This window comes from Lonchura striata, chromosome 7, assembly GCF_046129695.1.
Source record: "Lonchura striata isolate bLonStr1 chromosome 7, bLonStr1.mat, whole genome shotgun sequence".
NCBI classification, from domain to species: Eukaryota; Metazoa; Chordata; class Aves; order Passeriformes; family Estrildidae; genus Lonchura; species Lonchura striata.
In genome coordinates, this window is record NC_134609.1 from 3,427,285 (window position 1) to 3,449,224 (window position 21,940).

General features: G+C 46.0%; 1 protein-coding gene across 5 annotated transcripts in view; it reads right to left on the reverse strand.

Moving 5' to 3' along the window:
• Positions 1-21,698, reverse strand: part of ARID5B (AT-rich interaction domain 5B) — a 117,653-nt gene extending 95,955 nt beyond the window's left edge. For 3 of the 5 annotated variants that reach the window (XM_077784519.1, XM_077784518.1, XM_021535373.3), the window contains exons 1-2: positions 21,139-21,477; positions 7,725-7,950 (exon numbers count right to left, since the gene is read on the reverse strand). In XM_077784519.1, coding sequence (XP_077640645.1) covers positions 7,725-7,950; positions 21,139-21,429 — 517 coding nt within the window. In that variant the 5' untranslated portion in view covers positions 21,430-21,477. Of the gene's footprint in view, positions 1-7,724; positions 7,951-21,138; positions 21,478-21,571 lie in introns of those variants that run through there. The other 2 variants (XM_021535382.3, XM_021535394.3) reach the window with 2 other exon arrangements.
• Between the last annotated feature and the right edge of the window lie 242 nt (positions 21,699-21,940).

A 21,940-nucleotide genomic window follows, 5' to 3' on the forward strand; every position in this document is an offset into this window, starting at 1 on the left:
CATGGTATCAAGAACCCCACAGAAGAGCCTGAGCATCTCAGCACAGCCATACAGGTCACAAGCCAGCATGGTTCATGGGCTGGTATGAAGACAGCTCCAACTTGATTAATGGAGCACTTGGAGTCAAAGATGGCTGCAGGACTCTAATCCTCGGCTCCAGCAGCACAGAATTACAGCACAGAAAGCAGCCAGGCAGGAAAAAGAGGATGTCCTTGGGGCCCATTCAACTATACCACAACATTACATAGGTGTTGGGTTTACAGATCTCAGTACTCAGCAAATTTTTGGCTGGCTGTGTGGAAAGGGTATAATGCAAAAAAAAAGCATCAGTGATCTGTGAGGGATCACCACATCTAACCAGCAACCATGACACACAGAGGAGACCACTGACCACCTCCCTCCATGGTGCTGGGCAAGGGAAGCGCAGCAACACAAAACAACAGATGTCCCAAACTGGGACCCTGTGGGACCCAGACACATTATGAACAGGAGTGGAAGGTAGATGGAAGGCTGGAGAGGAAATTAGCACCCTCTAAACCAATTATTAAAAAAAAAGAAAGGAAAAAGCAAAAAAAAAAAACCAAAAAAGCAAACACTGAGATAAAGCCAGATTCACAGCACAGCAACACTGCACCAGGACACAGACGTTTCCAGTTACTGAACAAAAACCCATGGTCAGTAAGAATTAAATGCAAGATCCAACAGTGACTAGAAGGGAAAAAATCCTGGAGAGCAGACACATGTGGGTTATTACACAGCCTGGCAAGGTCAATCCCCGTGCTAAAACTAGACAAAAATAAAAAAAGCCATCAAACATTTTTAAAGGGACACTGTCCCACACTGGCTGCTTTGACACTGTCTATGAATGGTCCTTATTTTTTTATCTACTTATTTGTAATTATGTAGGCTATCCTGTTCCAGCCAGAGGCTGCAACAAAACTCTTATTGATGGTGCAAACTGCTGCAACTTTGACTTTAAGAGAACGCAGGGCAGTTCTCTAGCTCCACAGGCTAGAGAGTAAAATTTAACTCTTCCTCCTCTTGGTTTGCAGGAGTGATTCCTTCTCTGATGTTTCTGAATAGACCAGAACTGCAATTGCAAATGGCCGTGCTCTACATGAACAGGAGTGCCCTGTCATATCAATCTATAATTGAAAATGCTGACACAGTGACAACTGCTATCAGCACAATTCTGATAATCATGTTAGTTTGCTCCTGCTGCAGGAACAGGGAGGGTGGTCAACAACCACTATGAGTTAGGGGCTACCAAGAGGGAAGTTACCCGGGATTTTATTTACATTTCTTGGCATACCTTCCACATTTCAAAGAACAAACTACTCGCATCCTCAGTTTCCAGGGGGGGGATGCTTTCACCCCCTTTCTATAAAAGCTGAAAGGGAAGTCAAAGCTTGATAAGAAATCCCAAACTCTTTGATAAGGCATGCTTGAAGTTTGAGGTGTGCAGTGTTAAACTGCCTTTCAAGAATCACAAATAGATGAGGCTTAACACAATCCAGTGGTGAGTGAAAGGCTTCTGTAGCCAGTGCTGCATATTAAAATGTTTTCAATCTCACCCTCATACCCTTCCTTTGCAATGAAGTAGGCTCTCCACAGGGTAAGGAAGACAAACAACACTTAAAACATCCCAGCACTACTCAGGCAAACAAGTGGCCAAAAGAAGGACAGACAACCTCAGAATAACCCCAACAACCTCCTTCCAGGGAGGTGGAGGAAGATGCAGAGGAGAGCAGCATTGGCTCAAAAGAGAGGGGGAACTGAGGACGGAGAGCCCCAAAATGCCACTTAAGATAGGGTCATCTCCAGGACTGAATTACTGGAAGTACACTGGACATTACAACTGCATCACCTTTCAGCACTTAAAAGGCAGCCAACAACTGAAGCCAGCAAGTATTTGTTAAACTAACTGGTTGACCAGTAATAAAACAAATATTTATCTCTGTCTGTCTGCTCAGCCCCTCAGGTTATCTCTGATCCCAAACATGTTAACACCAAAAGTAAGCAGTAATTAAACCAAAAGAAGGTGTTGAAGCAAGTGAAGCCTTCCTGCTTCACACCCTCTCTGAACAGTCATCCCAACAGAGCTTCCTGCTCCACAGCCTGCTGGTGTTCTTGTCCTGCTGCAGTAGCGCTGGCATGTGCTATAAGCTGCACAAACACAGAACAAAAAGGGAGGCCACAGCCTCTTTTTTTCCCAAGGGAGCAGTCTTTCTCCATTCAGGCTCCATGAAGCACAACAGACGAGTCATGTAATAGCCTCATCTACGGCAAAAGAACTGTATCAATTGGGCTGGGTAAAATGAGTGAGAGGTCACTCTGACCCACAAGACAAAAAGCAACATGCGATGCACAAGGGTAGAGAGGGGAAAATGGGATAATGGGACACTTACAGGAGCTTTATCAAGATCGGAATGGCATTCAAGTAGGGCAATGGGGACAGGAAGGCACAAGAAGAGGCAAAGAGTACAGACAGAGAAGAATGGGAGGGGAAGACAGGCATTATTTAGGCACAAAGTATGCAAAGTGGCTGTACTCTAAATAGCTAATGATTAGTTGGTCAGAAAATTATTGCACCAACTCAAGCCAGGTGAGCCTGAACTGAGCAGCACGCGACAAACAATGAAAAAGGAGAGTCAGCGTCAGAGCAGAAGCCACCAGAAATGTCTGAACATGCTACAGCTGCAGATTATCAGTTTTGATCATGGCACGGTTTGACTACATAACTTGATGATCTTCATCTGGTGAAGTCACACCTGCTGGAAGGCCACTGGCAAGAGAAATTGGAAGGGCCATACAACAGCCCAGTGCCCACTGGGGCTGGTAACTGTGCAGTTGGCACCTTCTGGAAAGACAGCTCATCCCTGCTCTGCCTATCCTTCCAAAATCACTGCAATCTGCTGGGGATTGGCCAATTTGTGTGGCAACACAAGGTCCAGCAAGGAAGTGCAATCTTCCAAGTGAAGATATGCAAATTATGAAACTGGTAAAGAAAAGAAAACGAGAGCATGACCCAATCCTGCAGCACCCAGCTCTGCCCAGCAAGCTCCTCTGTAGAGTTCAAAAGAGCTACCTCATGAGAAGTAGGAAACAACTAATGGATAAACAACTATGGATGAGAAAAGCGTGACTGCTAGAATGTACACCACAGCTAGGAGCAGTAGTTGATTTCCGAACAAAGATTCTGATTTTAGACCCTCAAATGTTTGACTGAAATGAAATTAATGAAAGCCAGGACAGGACTGATTGCTAAATTTTCTTTGGGTTTCCCCTTGCTGGACCTGAACAAACAAGAAGTGCGTGCAGCAAAACCCCTTCAGTTCACCAGAACTTTCTCATCCCATTACTAACACTGCAGTGCAGGAACCTTAACCGCCCATTTTGGCGTGGGACTCACAGAGGATGGATGAAAAAAATTGGCAATGCTAACTTGGGGACCAAACCCAGACCTCTGTCATGACAGAGCCAGAGGGTTGCAAAGTGCCTGGCTGTGGCAGCAGCTCCCACCTCCCTGTCCCAGCACAGGCACAGTGGCCATTTGTTCCATGGCTAAACCCAGGCAGTTTTGCAGCCCAGCCTAACCCAAACCAGCAGAGCTGGCGAGCACTAAATTCAGTCATTTTTCCCTCAGTCTCTTCTCTCAATTTCAGCTCTGACTCCTCTATCTTTTATTTCTTTTTCTAAAGACACATTTAGAGATGAAACCATTCATAACTGCCTATCCACAGACAGTTTGTGGCAGCATAATTGACAATGAGTCTGCTGCAAAAATGAAAATGCTGTTTTAATAACCTTGGCCCAAAATACATTCTGTTGTATGCCTCAAAGGGTTTCAATAAAAAGTCAACCTGTAGAGACATATTTTCTTGGCTTAAACAACAATCCAAAGCATATAAATGTAGTCCAACTATAATGACATATTTATAGGCCAATAAAGCTTACACTGCAGCTTTCATACTTCACTTAAAGGAAGTCTGTAAGAAGCAATGTTATATAAAATAATTTGAATTTTTTTTGAACTATAGCCCAAGGAGTACAAATATGCAACTTTGCCATATTTAACCGATAGTGTTTACATTGCTTAGTTGTTAAACATTTTGTAAAATGAAATAATTCCTCATTTGGAGACTTCCCACTGGTTTACCAAATATGGGTATACAAGTCCATTTATTACAAAGAAAAATTCCCTAAATAATTCTAAAGACAAAAATAAATAACTAGCGACCTCAGTAGTGAATGATTTTATCAGACCAATTCTTCTGGAAAAACAGGTTCTTATGTTCATTATGAATAATACATTCCTGAGCAACTCTATTTTTATATGCTGCATTGTTGTTGCTCTTTATTTTTCCTCAGCATTTGAAAGAAATATTCAGAAAGCTATAAATAGTCTTAAGACATAAACTGCTAGTATTCAGTACTGACATATTTGTAGAAAGGGACAGAATGTATAACATAAATATCTCAACAGACAGAAAGAAGTAATTCTTAAAAATCATTTTTCAGGCTGAAATCTTGAAGCTCACACAAAAAAAATGCTATTGCACGATCTTTTATTTAATACAGTCCTAAAGAAAAGTTCTGCATAATTCACTGGTGATAAAAACAACAGTATTTTGCTGAAAAAAAAACCAACCCCAACCCAACAGTTTCTACAGAAAAGAAAGGCAAAGAGAAAGAAAGAAGAAAAAAATTGATTAAAGAAAGAAGAAAAAAAAGAGAAAAGAGGGGAAAGAGGGGGAGGACAACAAAAGAGAATAAAGAACAAAAAAGGAGACAGAACTATCTTGTTTGAATTAGGGTTGACTTTCAGTTATAGGTTCATGGTTTCTACAGGTTGTGGATTAACCAGGTGTTGCCTTAGTTTTGGCTAAGCAAGTGGCCCTGAACACATGGCACAGGGTGTACACTGTTCACACGAGGCCTCACTTTGCCTGGTTGGTGTTTGAAGCTGCCCTGCTCCCAGTAGCAATGTGTTTAATTAAGTATGTTTGCACAGCGACACTTCTCTGGTTCTGTATCAGCCATGTTTTCATTTCATCCGGGTTATTTCACTCCTCATCACTCCTGGATAATGTGTGAAAACTGATTTTGTTTCTTCTGTAAAGCTTTTTTGAGCTCTTTGGTAGGGATATAATTTCCTATTACCTTCCAGAGCTTAATTCAAAAACACCTAGTAGGAAAAGCTGCAGAATCTACTCACTTTTATGGGATTTTTCTGTAATGGAAACATGCCATTTCATAGGAAAAAAGGGGTCCAGGAGATCATGTTGTTTATCTAGGCCTTCTCAACATCTGGTTCAGCAACTTCCTCATCTACAGCCAGGGTTAAACACCAGCATCACGTGAGGGACCTTTGCCTGACAGTGCACCGTGCTCCTTTTACAGTATACAACTCTATTTTAAGAGGAAAGACTACCCCATCCCATTGTGCAGAAGTTATTGCTAATAAATCTTTTGATCACTACAGCTGAGTGCTGCTCTGTTGGCAAGAACCGACTATTGGAAAAGGTCTGAGGGCACACATCCTAACATGCAGCAAAGATGCCCTTTGACAGCAGAGAAGAGAAAACACCAGCAGCTCAAAAGACTCGGACACCCCAGAACATGCTCCTGCCCCTGCCCCCAGCTAGGGACATGACAACTCCCAGAGCAATGTCAACTCTGACCAACCACTCAGAATGAGAGAAGTAAATCCTCTTCGTCTCATGGGCGCTGAACGCCACAGACAAGACAATCACCAGAGCTCATGGACTGCCTACAGAACACCAACTAGGGCTGCTCCATCAGCTTCGAAGATCGCCACTCTTCTGAGTTTTTGTGTCAGATCCAGGAAGCAAAATAGGATTAAATTCTTGGCTCTTTCAAATAGTAAAAAAAACCATCTCAATACCAGATTTAAGAAATTTATTTGATGCCCTTAATAGGCTGGATCAATTGCCTGTATCAATGTATTCGGTCAGCTATAGGTCTTTGTGAACCTTTGGTTTCACTCCTGTCAACCAGTCATTATGAAAATAAAGGCAGTCATAACCAAACATTAGCCAAAATTCCCTTTTCTACTAGAAAAAAAAAAAAAAACAAAAAACCCAATGCAACAATAGAGCCAGAGCCAGCAACTGAAAATGAGCAACATCAGAATGTGGGGTTATCAAAATTATACCATATAGTTTGCATTCCATGAGCATTTTCAGTATAACCCCTACTTTGAAAGGCTTAACATGCAACTATAAGCCTTGGGCTTAAAGATAATTTTCTCTGGCTCCTAGGGTAGATAATAGCAATTTCATAACTTACCACAAGGAGTTTTTTGTTTGTTGAAAACAAAAACAAGAAAACATTAGCACACAAAAGTTCTGTCTGAAAAACATTAAGATTCTTCTGACACAACAAACAAATGCAAATAAATGTAGTGCGTAAAGATACCAGAGCAATAGCAGAGAAAATTACTGCATGTAATTACGAACTAGAAGAAACCACAGAGAAAAGCAAAGAGAGAAAGAATTGCATGGCTTATTTTTTCCCTGGACACGCAATGAAAAACAAGATCAGCTTCCAATTGCATTTTAATCTTCCAGCCTACATAGCTAATGGTAAAATGTGAGATAGACAAAAATCACTTCACCATTTGATAAGATCAGAAAAATGAAATGCAGAAGATAAATCTTCTAAGACAGATCTTCAGCTTCATGTAACTTGGCTTCAATGCCAACCTAGTCTCAGCACTATAAAACTGAACTTGGCCCTGCACTCCTGTTCACATAGATACAAAAGCATGTCTTCAAAAGCATTAGGCCTAGCTTTTAATTTCTTACCTTTTCACACATTATGGCCTAAACTTGATGCTCTTCAAACATGGAACATTTATTAAAAACTTAGAAGAGAGAATGTCCTTGGTATGCACTTCAAAGTGCCATCTCCGACAGCTGTTAAACATCCAAGGTCCCAACACCACAAACAGGCATGCCTACCAACAGGAGACTGATCTCCCTTGGACCTGGGAACCCACCACAGGTATGATAGGTGTGAGTGCCTGTGCAACAAAGCAGTCCCACAGCTGCAAGCCTGTCTGCAACCATCCAAAGTAGCAGAGCTACCAACTCCCTTTCTGAAAACAAACAGAGGAAGAAAGCACAGGTCTGTGTGTGGAGACGACAGTGGGGTGCTCGCAGAGCCCTGTAACAACATAAAGCTGACAAGGAAACACCATGGAAGGAACACATCCCTACTGAACGAGACACAGAGCCAACCATACAGTCAGGGCAAGCACCAGGAGCACCTACGAGTTTCTGGAAGATGGGACATGACAAGTGAAAGGCCTTTGCTCATCCCTGCCTGTCACAGGAGGCCTCAGGAAGACATGTCAGCTTCCTCTCCCCACAGTGTGCAGCTCTGACCTGATCCCCCAGCCTGCAGAGCCCCAAGGAGAGCCTGTGACAATTGTTTGTATGCACATCTGCAGGGCTTGAGCCGTACTGCTGGGGGCCATACAGACAGGTATCACAGTGTTAGCCCACACCAGTCTGCAAGGAGCTCGAGATGAGCTCACTACCACCACTCATCCCACACAGGTATCTCATCGCCACACCTCTGCCCTAGGCTCAGACATACCTTGGGAATCTGCAGTGGCATGGCAGGATCAGGCTCATCTGTTTTCAAAAGACTCTCCCACAGGCCCCTTCCCACAAGAGAAAGTAAGGGATACTCACCAAGGTCAGCCTTTTCCTTCAGAATATCTTTGAAGTTCAAGCCACTGTTCAGTGTGGATTGTCTGTATCTTGTCAAGGCCTCTTTCTGCCCATTCTTCCCCACATCCATGGGCTGGACTGGCTCAGCCCGGAAACCACACTTCCATTTGGAGAAATCGGACTGTGCCCATTTTGCCAAGTCCTCAAGCTTCACAGTAACTTTTTCTGAAACAGCAATAACTTCATCCTGCAAGAAGTGATCAGATGAGAATACAAGATGTCACTCTGGGCTCCCCGATGACTGAGAAACCAGTAATATCATCCTGCACTGACTCCTGCAAAAGCCTGTCTTGCTGCAGGCTGAGTAATTTTTCTGTATCACAGAATAGCTAGCACTTAATTTATTCCTCTTGCCACCTAAGTGGAAATATTAGTTGTTTACTTGAAGCAAATATACACCATCTAAAGACAATTTCTAGGACCAGGGCAATGATCCTAAAAGGCATTTGAAATGCAGGTTGCCAAATCACATTCTGTATAACCCAAAGCCTTGAGGGAAAGTTGCTTTTTAGGTGCAATTAGCTGCAAATGTAAAAATTCATGGCTGGATGACTAATGGTTATAGTTAGTCCTGAAATAAATGGGCTAAGTAAATCTCGGATTCTTGGAACTCTGACTCACCAGAAAATTCCTATGTTTATGGTACATTTTCCCTTGGCTTATACACAAATATTGAATTTAACTTTTGTCCTTAAAATTAAATAAAACTGTGATGTAATCCCTAAAGAAATACTACATAAATGTGCTTCCCACCAAAAGAAACTTGCACATTCTCATGTTTCTTAAAACCTTTTTCAAGATCAGAAGTGCAATTTTTTTTCCCCCTTCTAAAACATACAGTCTAAGAAGAGCACTTAAACTTAGTTTAGCCTCCAGAACATACACTCAAATTAAACAGTCCTAATTGGTGGATTTTAACCTTCCAGGAAACAATCAACTCCTCTCAGTCATGATGAATAAGCAGAATATTTTACAGCTGACTCCAGTGAGCAAGGGATCAAGAAAGCCTCAAAAAATAAACAAACAAACATACATATCCAGCAAGATACACTCCAGATTTTTTTGTTAAAACAGCAGAAATAATTTATGTTGTAACAAGAGCTGGCTGTACACCACACCTTGCCCACCACACATTTCTAACACTAAACAAGGTTACAGTTCTTGAAATAAATAAACCACAATCCAATTTTTCTCTCAAATAAACATAAGTATTTGCAAAGGGAAGATAAATTCTTTGAGTTATTAAACAAAGGGAAAAGCACGATTGAGTCTTTCTGTGTGTTTTTTTTTTTGTCCACTGAACACATTCCTCAGGAAATAAAATACTGCTCAATGGAAAAAAAAAAAAAAGAGCTTTATTGTGACAAGTTGCATACAATACAAAACCTGAAGTAATTCTAGTAAAAAAACAGATCTGATATTCCACTCTTCTTTATATAATACAAAACTGTTTTATAAGCAGGCACCTTCATTACATTTAGTGCAATAACAAATATTTGGTCAGAAGTGAACAGCATGTTTATATGCTAAGCAAGCTTGTAATAAAATCTTTTCCTTTATCGCTGCACAGCATAAGAGCCTCCACCAAACAACAAACAATAACAGTGATGCTTTAAATCTCTGTTTATGACAAACGTCAATACTTTGTAAACAAGCACTGGGTACTACAAAGTACAATTTCAATGGATGGTTTCACCCAATTTCATTACACCATCCACTTGAAATAAAAAAGCTGTAGTTGCTATGCATTTTATAGCTATTACATGGTGATTATTAAATGTCAGAATGGAAAAAAATAATACATATATATAAATATCAGCTTGCCTGCAGACAGTCTCAGCAATTTCTGGATGAACTCCTCTCTTAGGATGTTGAATGCCATCACTAGCTACTGCACAATTCCTCATATTCCATACTGAAGAAATCTACTTAGCAGCAGTTAAATAAAAAAATGCAAAAAACCAACAAAAGCCTGACTTGGAGATCAGACATGCTTCTGGTTAAAATATTATTTTCCAAATAGCTCTCATGATCAAATGATTATGATTTCAATTACTAGTTTCTTCAGATCCTTTCCAAGAACTGGTATGACTAATTTTGGCTGGCATACAAAGTAAGCCCAGCAGACAATTTATTAACCAAAAGAAAAGTACAATCACTATTACATCATCAATGAATAAACTTGTTTTTGAGAATACAACCTTTGCACACATGCACGTGATGTGTACATAGGAGGAAAAAGAAATCAAACTTTAAAAAACAAACAAACAAACAACAAACAAAAAACCAAACCAAACCAAACAAAAAAAAAATCACACAAAACCCCCCCCAAAAAAGCCCTACTGTACCAAGGGCGAAGCATACGGATGCACTCTGTCCAGGCTGCCATGGAGGGGGAACTGCAGAGGAGCAGGGGACCTTTTGGGGAGCTGAGGAAAGCACACCTCAGCCATGAGATTCCTGTGGCAGCAGCACATCCAGCCATGGGAATTTGGGGTGTCCAGCATCCCCACACTGATGTGAGGGGCCAGGAAAACAAAGACACAGCAAAAACGCCACTCTGCCACCCCTCAGCACAGTGCCACCAAGCCTCCAAACACAGCCACAGAGTGCAAAGAGGTGCCCAGGATGGCACCAGGGAGCAGCCCACCACAAATACAAAATACAGAAGGAGACCACGCTGTCCCTGTGCTGTGACAAGGGCTCTGGGCTAAACCTCCCTCCACAGCTGCTGGCCCCTTGTCAGGGCCACCCAGTCACCTCCACACCAGCTTTGTCCCCAAGGACAGCTGGTCACCCCTGCATCAGCTACATCTCTAAGGGCACCAGGCTGGCTCCAAATCCCTGTCCCTGAGGGCACCAGGCTGGCCCCAAATCCCTGTCCCTGAGGGCACCAGATCCCCAAATCCCTGTCCCTGAGGGCACCAGGCTGGCCCCAAATCCCTGTCCCTGAGGGCACCAGATCCCCAAATCCCTGTCCCTGAGGGCACCAGGCCCCCAAATCCCTGTCCCTGAGGGCACCAGATCCCCAAATCCCTGTCCCTGAGGGCACCAGGCCCCCAAATCCCTGTCCCTCAGGGCACCAGATCCCCAAATCCCTGTCCCTGAGGGCACCAGGCTGGTCCCAAATCCCTGTCCCTGAGGGCACCAGGCCCCCAAATCCCTGTCCCTGAGGGCACCAGATCCCCAAATCCCTGTCCCTGAGGGCACCAGATCCCCAAATCCCTGTCCCTGAGGGCACCAGATCCCCAAATCCCTGTCCCTGAGGGCACCAGGCCCCCAAATCCCTGTCCTCCCCCTGCACTGCCAGTGATCCCCACAGCAGCGTCGGGGAAGCGTGGCCCAGCTCACTTTTAGGCGGGAAATGGAAAAATGACCTGAATCGCCTCAGAGCCTGCCTTGGTTGGCCCTGCCTGCCACACAGCAGGACTGGACAGACCTGCTCCCCTCCCTCACCACTCACTTCTGACCCAGTTCACACAGAATTGTCCACATTCTTCCCAACTCCTCAAACAGGCAGATCAGACTGCAGGCCTCCTCTGCCAGGGCGGGCGTCACCCACCAGCGTGGGACTGCATCGCCACGGGCGCTCCCACCCCGGCGCCGCGCCATGCCAGCGCTGCCACCGCGCAGGGCACGCGGGTGCTCCAGCCTCTGCTTCCCCAGAGCCCGAGCCACGGGCAGCTCCAGCAGGGCTCTCCTGCCCACATTTTGGCAGTCTGCTGACACAAGAGGTCATCTGCCCTTCCGCCACCCAAGCAAAGGTGACCCAACTGTCTCAGCAGCCCTGGAATTTCAATGTGCCTTGCCGTGCCTTTACACATTCTTCAGCAACCTCTCCAAGCGCTCAGCCCCAAACTGCTGTGGTGTTTTGGGGTTTTTTTTTTTGAGCAGCAGGTGACAAAAGGGTCCTTCTCCTTTTTGATTAAGCCCTGTGTCACAACAAAAGTTGTTCTGGGACCTGTCAGCCACAGAAGCTCTTGCAGCCCCCTTTGGTATCAACCACTATCTACTGCCACCATCCTTCTAGAGAAACCCCTTCACTGAGATGACAAAGGAATACACATGCTGAAAAAGTAAAAACCAGGTACGTAGTGACACATGACTAATAAACCTTTAGAAGATTAAAGAAATCTGCTGTATAACCTTCATGTCATTCATAATTATATCTCTGTGTAAACATGAAAAACCACCCACGTTGCAAACAGTGCATATATATCTCTATCTATACAAAATCAACTCATCATGTATTAGCTATGCTCTGAAGTGATATGTTTATGAGGTCTCCACTGCACAGTTAAGTCTTTAATTACCATTTTTTTCTGCTACAGCAAGAAGAGAAAACAACCAGCAGAGATTTCAACTCTGCTCAGGATTTATCTGGTGGACCTGACCAACTGATCAGTGTTCCAGTGGACCAATGGTCTCAGCCACAGTGTTGTCTAAATCTTTAAATAAGCACTGACTATAGAAAGAGGCACTTTTTTAGCTGCTTCTATAAAAACGGTTATCTAGTCAGCCTGCAATTTTAGCATGACTTCTAAGACTTCTGAGCAAAGTACAATTCTTTCACCTATCAAGTAGAAAATGGGGAGATGGTTAAGAAGGATGGCGATACAAACCCTTCTCATTCATCTATTGTTTTTTTAAGAGCATACTAGATTTGCATTTCCAGAGAAGTCATCCAGGGAGAAGAGGACAGCATCTTCTCGAGAGCCATTATGCTTAAATATTATGTCACTGTTGTCTAAGCAACCATCACAGCCTCGTGAAAGCACAGAATGCTATATTGCCTGACTCAGCAGATGGCTGAAATATATTCAGGGAAACAGGTCAGGTAGTTACAATAGCTTAAAGCAGATAATTATTTTTTAGAAGAAATATTAACTCTTACAAGGCAGGGAGTCACAGGGCAGTTCAGGGAGGTCATACATCTTGATTGCACACCCACATATGGTACGTCACAACTCCTTACTCATTGCCAATAACTAGGAAAGATTTATATTTTAGAGACATTGAGGCAGCCTTAAAAGAATTACAGCAACTGAGATATCTCAAAATTTTGACATGCTGAGACTGTTTTCACTCCAGTACTTCCAGAGGTCATTTAAGGAATTCTGGAGGGCATGAGCGAGTCAAACACCTGCTTGGCTGTCTCCTAACATCAAATATGTGGCCTAGAGAGAAACAGGAGATGTACTGTAAAAACTCTTGCTGATAATTACAGGAGACACTGCATGTCATTTATCGGATCAGTATGATTTGAATTAGAAAACATCTTCAAGCCTTTTCTGTGAAATCTTTAGCACACTAGATAGCTGGGGATGTGTATTTTACAACCCACTACATTGCTGATGAAAACACATTCATCCGCAGGAGCAAAAAATACAGTGTGACTCTTACGGACTGCATTCACCAGGGATAACAGAACTGTTATTTCATTTGGGCATAAAGGCCTCCCTTATTCCAGGCTGGTTTTACACCCCACTATGAAGGTTTTTGCAATTTAAGTGAAAAGGACCTTCCTGTACCATGTGTATCTAACACAGCAGTTCTCAACTCAGGAATCCCGTTCCCTGCTCTAGACCCCTTGGAGGAGCAGGAGGTCATGCTGAAGATAGGCAGAAGGGAAGGAGGGGGCTCGCCAATTAGCACCTCTCCTGTAGGAAGGCATTTACCTGGATGTTTGAGGGAAGTACCATCAGCTTTATCTGACAGCACAGTCAAAACAAAAAGGTCCTGATCACGGTCTTTAGTCCAGAGCTCTTCTCTGCCATACAGATACCATAAGAGCTCTGGGACAGCAGCAGAAACCAGGTCATCTCAATTCATCCCTAACCCACTCACCCAAAGTCACTCAAGAATCTGAACCCAGGTCTCCAGAAGCATCTCCTAAAAGCAGTACTTCTTCCAGGGAGTATACCCAGCTCTAAAGAGGCAGAGGCCTGATTTGCTCCGAGAGACTTCCTCAGAGTGAAAAAGTCCTGTCTCCTTACTGCTGCAGTGGGCTGGGAATATACACAAAAGTTCTTAAGACTGCAGGACCACAAACTGGCTAAAAACCTGGCTGTGTTGTGGAAAAGGCCTGCCTCTGAGATGTGCCCTGTTCAGCCACCCTTACCGGGCACATGAAGGACTCTCCTGTCATATACTCCCCTGTTCTTCCAGCAGAAGCCTTATAAGCATGCTGTTGACCTGGGGACTGGGGCACAGCTCTGCCAGGTGGGAATTGCTCCTCCTGTTCCACAGGTGGGACCACTGAATGGCAGGGAAGCCTCACAAGAGGCTCCAAAGCCTGGCACAGGCAGGGGCAGCCTTCTTTCCCCTGACCCTGCTCCGAGTGCCTCATTTGGTGCCATCTCCTCATGCATCCCCTAGCCCAGGGCAGACAGGTGTCCCAAAGGATTTGTGGAGCAGAACTGACTGCTGGAGTCTGGACCTGCTCCCTGGAGGTGCCTACAAACAGGGACCTACAGAGACCACTGCTTTCCACCCATGAACCCATGGGGAGGGCCTTGAGAAGGGAAATGCACAGATCAGAAATTTACCTGGCACACTAGAGAATTTTAAAGAGGCCAAGGCAGAACCTTTCATCTGTTAATCCTTCCCTAATTACTTTAAAGGGCTATAATGATCTTGTTAAATTCAGGTGACAGGTATTTCCGCAGCCTAAGCACAGCTGCACAGAGCTGTCTGAAACTCACACTGATGTTTTCATCCCTTCCAGAGTCCAAAACCAAGTAAAAAGACCAAGTTGAAGGACATGGCTGAAGCATGTGAGGACCTATAGTTTTTGCTTTCCCTTGTATTAGCAAGCAGCATTTTCTACATGAGTCAGTAATTCCAAAGCAAGACACGCAAAACAAGCTGGGGCAGAAAACCACCATGTCTCTGCAGGATGCTTTTTGGGGTCCTGCTACATCTGTGTCCAGAAGAGGGACGGCTGAGAGCAGCTCAACATGACATTTCTACTGGGAGCCTCCTCCTTCATGACTGGGGTGTTTTTTTCTCCCTCCTCCCACTCCCAGCCAGAGGTTCAAATTGAATTTATATCTGTCATTGCAGATAGAAGTTCTGACCAAACAGAAAATAGGCTTCAGTCAAAATGTTTTGCCGTCAGATAGCTCACAGATCTCAAAGAGCTGTTTTAGTTTAGGCAAGTTGACAAGCAATTCATTCCTGATTTTGCCTACTACAGTTACAGTACGAGAAGCTTTCCTCATAGATTACATAATTATATTTTTTCTTAAAAAGGAGTACATGGCATTACCAGGTTTAAATTATGCAAGCTTATTCTTTTGTCTTTTGTTATATTGTGTTCTATTGTGCTGGTAAAACAATATGTGCTTTAATTAGCAAATATCTGTAAATAATTTACTTGCTTTTCATACAGCAGAACAATGGAGCCAATTTTCACATACATCCACTGAGCATGTCTAGAGGGTTTCTTGCCAGAACCTTCCATTGTTTAGTATCTGTATCAATCTGCCCATCATTAGCAGCTAACGTTCAACAACCCAGTAAGACATTAAAGTTTTGGCCCCCGGGTGTAGCCCCAAGCCCCCAGATCCGAGGCTACACTTCGCAAAGAAAGATTAAAATATCCAGAAAATGAAAACAAACTCTTTTATTATCTATAACCCTGGCACCTTCGCATAGAAACATGGATGCCTGCCAAGCATTAAGGTCATTGGATTAATGCCATAAAATGCCGATGTTCATCTGACCTTCTGACTGCATTTTAGCTACAAATAAAAAGCTCAACTTGATACAACACTATGAATCACACGAGTGTCTAGGCTGTGCAGGGTTAACGCTGGGTGTGAACCCACACTGCACATGCACAAACACACACACACACAAAGAAAAAAAACTCTTAAATCAAGAGTGGATGACTGTTCAGAGACTTAAGGCATTGTTATTTTGAATGCGAATGAAAGGGCCAGAACAAGCATTGCAAGAATATTTCAATTATGTATTTCCCAGAACTACATCTCTGAGCAACTAATGCAAATATTGTTCCCATAGCAGTAGAACTTCTTCCCGAATAAAAGCATACGAGAGCTTGAATCAGAACATACTTTCTATATCATTCGCATATTGTTTGAATATTATTAAAAATGCAAAATCTATGTATGCGTTACTCTCCTGAGCAATACAGTAATTATGATTAAGGGACAAGCAGCACAAAAAGAGCCAATTTATCTTACTTGCGCTTAGGAATACTATTGTGTAACTAAGCAACTAAAGACAAAATATAGTCTAATTAATTCACTCCTATGCTTATTTAAAAGACACAATTAGAACATTTTTATTTTCCAGCCTGCACAGTATCTCAACATGCTTGAGGGTGTACCATGTGAGGCCTATTATTCTCCAAAGACAAGAGTTTAATGTTTAGTGCCACTGATCAGACTGGGAACAGCAACTCTGGAAAGCAGTGGGTGTATTTTACAGTCTGAATACACAGGGAAAGGGAGGAAAAGAAAAAAGAAAATGAAATAAAATAAAAAGTTGTTGTGGGTTTTTTTTGTTTTTTTTTTTAAAGGAATGTGCCTTAAATGATCAGATATTCCAGACTGCTGGCTAATGGCTAGCAACATGTGGCTTCTCTAAGTAATATCATTGCCCTCTCCTTCCTTTGCCAGCATATGCTACTGGTGGCAAGAGAGATAAAAATATACAGAGTGGATATGCAATTACCAAACCCACGATATTTTATGACAAATGCCATTTCTCTAACACTGCTATTACAGTGTGCCTGATTTCTAAAGCTGAATTAATTTGAGCAAGTGTACATTGGAGATTGATGCTATTAGCATGATTTTTAAAGCACCCTTTAATAATCATAATCTGCATGTTTGAAACGTGTTGCCATTACCAGTGTTGACAGATACGAGCAAAAGGCACACACCGTGGAGACTAAAACGAGGCTATTCTCATTCCAAATAAGAGTGCACAGATTCCTACGTCTCTAAAAAACCAGAATGTATTACTGTGCAAAGGGAGTAGCACATTTTTCTAGGGGGGTGGCAATAAAGCACTGTTGATATAATACACCATGCCTGGGCCAGCCTATGCTACCTTTAGGCACTGGGGTAGGACCCCTGCAAGTGGAGAGCCCCTACAAAATGAGCCAGGCTTTCAAGGGATGCTGTCAGCATCTACCCCAAAATGAAGAGAGAACAAAACCACTGACTCCCTTAACTTTCTGGACGAATCTCTTCTGCAATTATAAATGACACACATCTATGGAGTGACTTCTTTTTTTTCCTTTACCCCAATTATTCTGAAAATGCAAAATACTTCTAGGGAAATAATTACAGGAAACTAGCTCTCTCCTCTCCTCTCTATGAGCAACGCTTACTCATGTAAATTACTTGCATGAGTAAGGATTATTTGCAAGGCGAAAAGCATTGCATCAGATCCCCAGTTTGGGAGAAGAGATGAAATCAACATGAGTTTGTAGTAAACTTTGCTGCTGATGAATGAACCAAAGGCAGATCCCCACTGACAGTCCAGCCTCAATGGAAGCAGCATTCACCACAACGCAGGGCAGTGCAGGGAATGGCATACCATGCAAAATGAATTCATTGCTTGTTTACAGTTTTTTAGGAATTGTATGCCTCACATCAAATACCATCCCAGGACTTAATGAGTATCAACTTTGAAATGTATTTTTATGCCTAGTCTAACTAATGCCAACACCTTTAAAAACATGAAAACACAGGCACTAACAAGCATTTTGCTCTACAACTGCTTTTGCAAAGGTCAGTCATTCCACAACACCACACTACCCCTTGGAGAAGTAAATGCAGGGAGCAGTTAATGAGCTGGAGGAAGGTTTGGCCGAGACGCTGTGAGCTGGAGGGTGAGCCCACCTTGTGCCACCTGAATGCCACAGGACTAGGGCACTGCACGAGGGGCCTGGGCAGGTGCTTTCTGACAGCACACAGCTTCTCACACGTGGGTGCCAGCAAAGCTGGGGCCTGCTTTCCACATGCACCCCATGAAACTATTTCAAACACAATGGCGTGCCCTTAAAGGCACTCCCTCTGGATCTCCACAGGCCTCCAAGGATCCTATTCTGACCCCTGTGTGAGGCACCTGCCGTCAAGAAGATCTCAGCCCATGTGGAAGGTGACACGGGACCGCACCAGACCAGAGCGAATGAGAAAACCAAGGCAAGGTGGTGACTTCCTCTACCAGAAGACACTGTTTTGGCAGTGGCCCTGTAGAGATGGAGGAGAATCACTTCTTCCCTGCTAGAGGGAGAAGAGAGAAGGCTGCTCTTGCTCTCTGGCCGGTGCTGCACCTGCTGCAGCGTCTGGGCTTGATGGTGAGGTGGGAAGCATCGTGCCCAGGCTGCTGTATTTTGAAAGCAGCAACAAAGTTTTCAGTAAAGTAGAACAAAACTCTTCTAGTTCACCTAGCAGCGGCCTCACAGGCCTTGCTGCTCTTACAAAAGTGTCTCTACTGTTCCTGAGCAGCGAGACCCCTGGTCTATGTGTGATGGCAGAGCTGGTCCCCGCCTCTCTATGCATGTTTCCTTGGGATGCCATGAGCATCAGGGTCAGAATCACCCGTACCTGCTGCATGTGAGCAGCTCCATCCCATGTTCATCATCCACTGAGACTCCCTGAGAAACAATCTCTGTCAGCTTCTGGCATCAAAAGGCAGTTTGTCCACTGTGGTGATGGGGATGCTGAGCCTTAGGTGAAAAAAAGGGTCCTGAAGCAGAAGCACACCTGGGCTTGAACCTTTCTTGGATCTGGGCAGCACATGGAAACATCCGGTTTCAGCAGCAATTGGGGTTATATTTAAATCTGGATGATGAATTCAGCTAGCTATAAAAAGACTTATATTTACACTTATTGCTGATTAGCTCAAACATTTGGCAATCAGATAAAATATGCCATCAGAAATTTCTGAGTAACAGAAGGATTACATCTCTCCTTGCTTCTCCTCCCTCCTTACAGCCACTAGCTGAATATTGTCACAGTGTCAGCGCCGCTATTACAGAAAACAGGCGGCCAGCTGCTTCTATTAATCACGCTGCTAGCGCAGGTAGCTGCTGGAGACCGTGCCCAAATCTCTGGTGGGCTCAATCACAAAACTGCAATTCAGCCACTTGCTCCCCTCCCCAACAATTCCAGTGGCAGCGAGCGCCCCGTCACCCTTTGCCTCGGACATCGCAGGTTTGCAGTACATGCTTAAGCACTGGCTCACTCCATCCCTACTCCCTGAATGCACAACGAGGTATTTTATCCCATCAGAATCCCACACCACAAATAAGGTCCCCTCTGATGGCAATAAGCCACATCTGACTCAAGAGCCACATCTCCTGCAGAAGGAGCCAGTGTTAGGAAGCCCCATGACCCCAGAGGTGGCCCTGCTGCCCCTTTGGGGACCAAGAAGAGTGTCATTTACCGAAGGGACTGGGACCTTGGGGTGCCAAGGGGAAACAGCTGCCCCTGCCCCCCAATGAGAGCAGTTACCCCCAGCCAGCCAGCACCCAGGCTTTCGTCTCTCTGCTGCCTGCACATCCCCAAGCACTGTTCAGATTGTTCCAAACTATTAAAAATCAATCATAAAAAATCATTCCTATGTCTATAAACAAGTTAATGGAGTAAGTGAAAACAAAGTACATTTCTTAATGGGAGTGTTATGTTGCCCTCTCTAGGCCCTGGCTCTCAGCGCCGGTTTCTGTAGGCTCCCTGCCAGAGAAATATCACTCAGAGCTGTTGCTGTTGCTGCTGCTGCTACTCTGCTAATGAATGACTAACTTAGGCCAGAGGGGAAATGACATCACCGGGGTGTAAAACACAACTGCATTAGGAAACTTTTTACCTGCTTTACATTTGTCATAATTATTCTACACAATACGGCCGGCATTTGCATAATTTCAAGGCGTGCCATTATCTTAATTGAAAATTGTTTTCATATGGTTGAATAATGCAGAATGACATCAGTTAAAGCCGCAATGAAATGCACAAGTATAATCACACGGCTAATTACTAGCGGTGTTTGCATGTAAAAATAAATAAAATCGTGCGTATTATTAGGAAGGTACATGCAGCTGAGAACTCTCGTACCAGAGCAGTGTTTTACTCGTAATGGTAGGATTAATTTTCTCTGATGTTCCTACCACAGTAACATGAGCTGATCATTAAGGCATATTAAAATGATTTGTGTCCCTTTCCCCACCCCCCTGCCTTCCAAATATCTTTCATTTTACACACACACGAGACACGCAGAGGCACAGTTTTAAATAGTCACCACGGGCAATTTCAGAGCATCCATTGCTCACTGTCATCTCCCTGATTCTTAGGAAAAGGCTCCCTTATCTCGGCGGCACGCACAGAAAATTAAAGTGAAGGGGTGGCAGCGAGCGAAGGTGGCTCTGAGACGAGTTTCGGCTGCGTACGCGTGTGTGCGGGTACAGGGCTACACCGGCACCTACAGCCACGCGTGCCTCCGAAAACAACCCCTGCGGACAGCCCCCCCTCGGACCCAACCCCCCCCGGCATCTCCAACAGAAGTTCCCCCAAAACATCTCGTCCTCCTCCCACCGGGTCTCCAGCCCCTCTCGGGGACACTGGCCGTCCCCGCAGCCCCCTGCCTGAGTACCTCACCCGTCCCCAGCCCACAGACTGAAGCGATGAATTTGAAAAGCAGATAACGGGAGGGCTCGGGGCTGGGGCGGGGCGGTGCGGGGCTGCGCGGCCCCATCCCGCGCTGCGCGGCCCCACCGCGGGCTGCGCGGCCGCCGGCGGAGGGTGCCGGCGCGCCGCGCGTTTGCGCCGGGAGCGCGGCGGCTCCGAAATACGCCCAGGCATATCTGCAAGTTATTTGAATGTATTATTCCCGTACCTGTCATTTATCACTTTATTCAACACGTCCCTGCCAGCAAGAGAGCGTTTGATCTCCCTCTGCCTCCATTTCGTAATTTCCGCCCTCTTAAACATATCGAATACTTAAAAAAAGCCCCGAACAATATAGAAATTCCCCCCAACGTGTTTTTTTTTTTTTTTTTTCCCCGCTTCTCCGTGTGTTTTGCTTTTGGGGTTTTTGTGTTTTGTTGGGTATTTTTTTGTTAAGGAAGCAGAGGGACCGGGCGAGCCCGGCACACACTCCGCTGCCCGCCGGGCCGGGGCCGCCCGCAGCCCGACCCCCTCCCTTCTTACCCCGCCCGCACAAGTTCCCGGTCAGCGCGCACCGGTGCGCCCCGACGGCGCGGCCCCTCCGCGCTGCCCCGCCACGCGCGGCGGGGAGGGGGACGCGGGTGGGGGGAGCCAGGAGAGGGGGGAGCCGAGCCCGGGCATGCAGGTGGGGACGGGCGCGGGGGAAGGGGGGCCGGCGCCGCGTTTACCACCTCGCCATGGTCACTGGTCCTGCCCTGGGGGGTGTCCTCGGGGAGAAAATAAAGTTTGGCGCTGGAGAGAAGTTGCCGGCTGGTGCGCTCCTCCCAGAGCAGCTGCAGCTCCGCGATGCAGGCGGGCTCCTCCGCGCGGCACCGCACGAAGAAGAAGTCGCCGAGGGAGAGGACCCGCGCCCGGCCGCCGCCGCGGCGCTGGAAGCGGAACGCCCTGTAGAAGACGTAGGGGCCGTGCGAGCCGCACGGGGCGCCGACCCACTGCGGGGAACAACAACACGGCAGCGGCATCAGCGCCGGCTCCGCGCCGCGCCGCGCCGCGCAGGGGCAGGAGGAGGAAGAGGGCGGCGGGAGGGGAGCGCGGGAGGGAGGGAGGGGGCTCCGCGGCGGCGGGGGGCGCGGGGCGGGGCGGGGGCGCGGGGCGGCGCGGTACCTGCAGTGCGCTGCGCTCCATCGCGGCTCCGGCGCGATTGAACTCAACATTCTCCCAAACTTGTTGGCGTGAATGGAGCCCGGCAGGTCCTGGCAGGGCGAAGCCGGCCCCGCCGCCCGCCGCCCCCCGCCGCCGCCGCCCCCGCGCCGCCCCGCCGCCGCCGCCGCCTCCCGCCCCGCCGCGCGCGGCGACGCCCCCCCCCGCCGCCCGCCCCCCGCTCCGCCGCCCCGCCGCCGCCCCGCCGCGTCCCGCCGCCGGCGCCACCCGACGCCGGCCGGGCCCCCGACGCCCGCCCGGGCCCGGCAAAAATGCCGCGGGGCGGCGGCGGGCCTCGGGGGGGCGGCGCGGAGGCGGCGGGGCGGCGGCGGG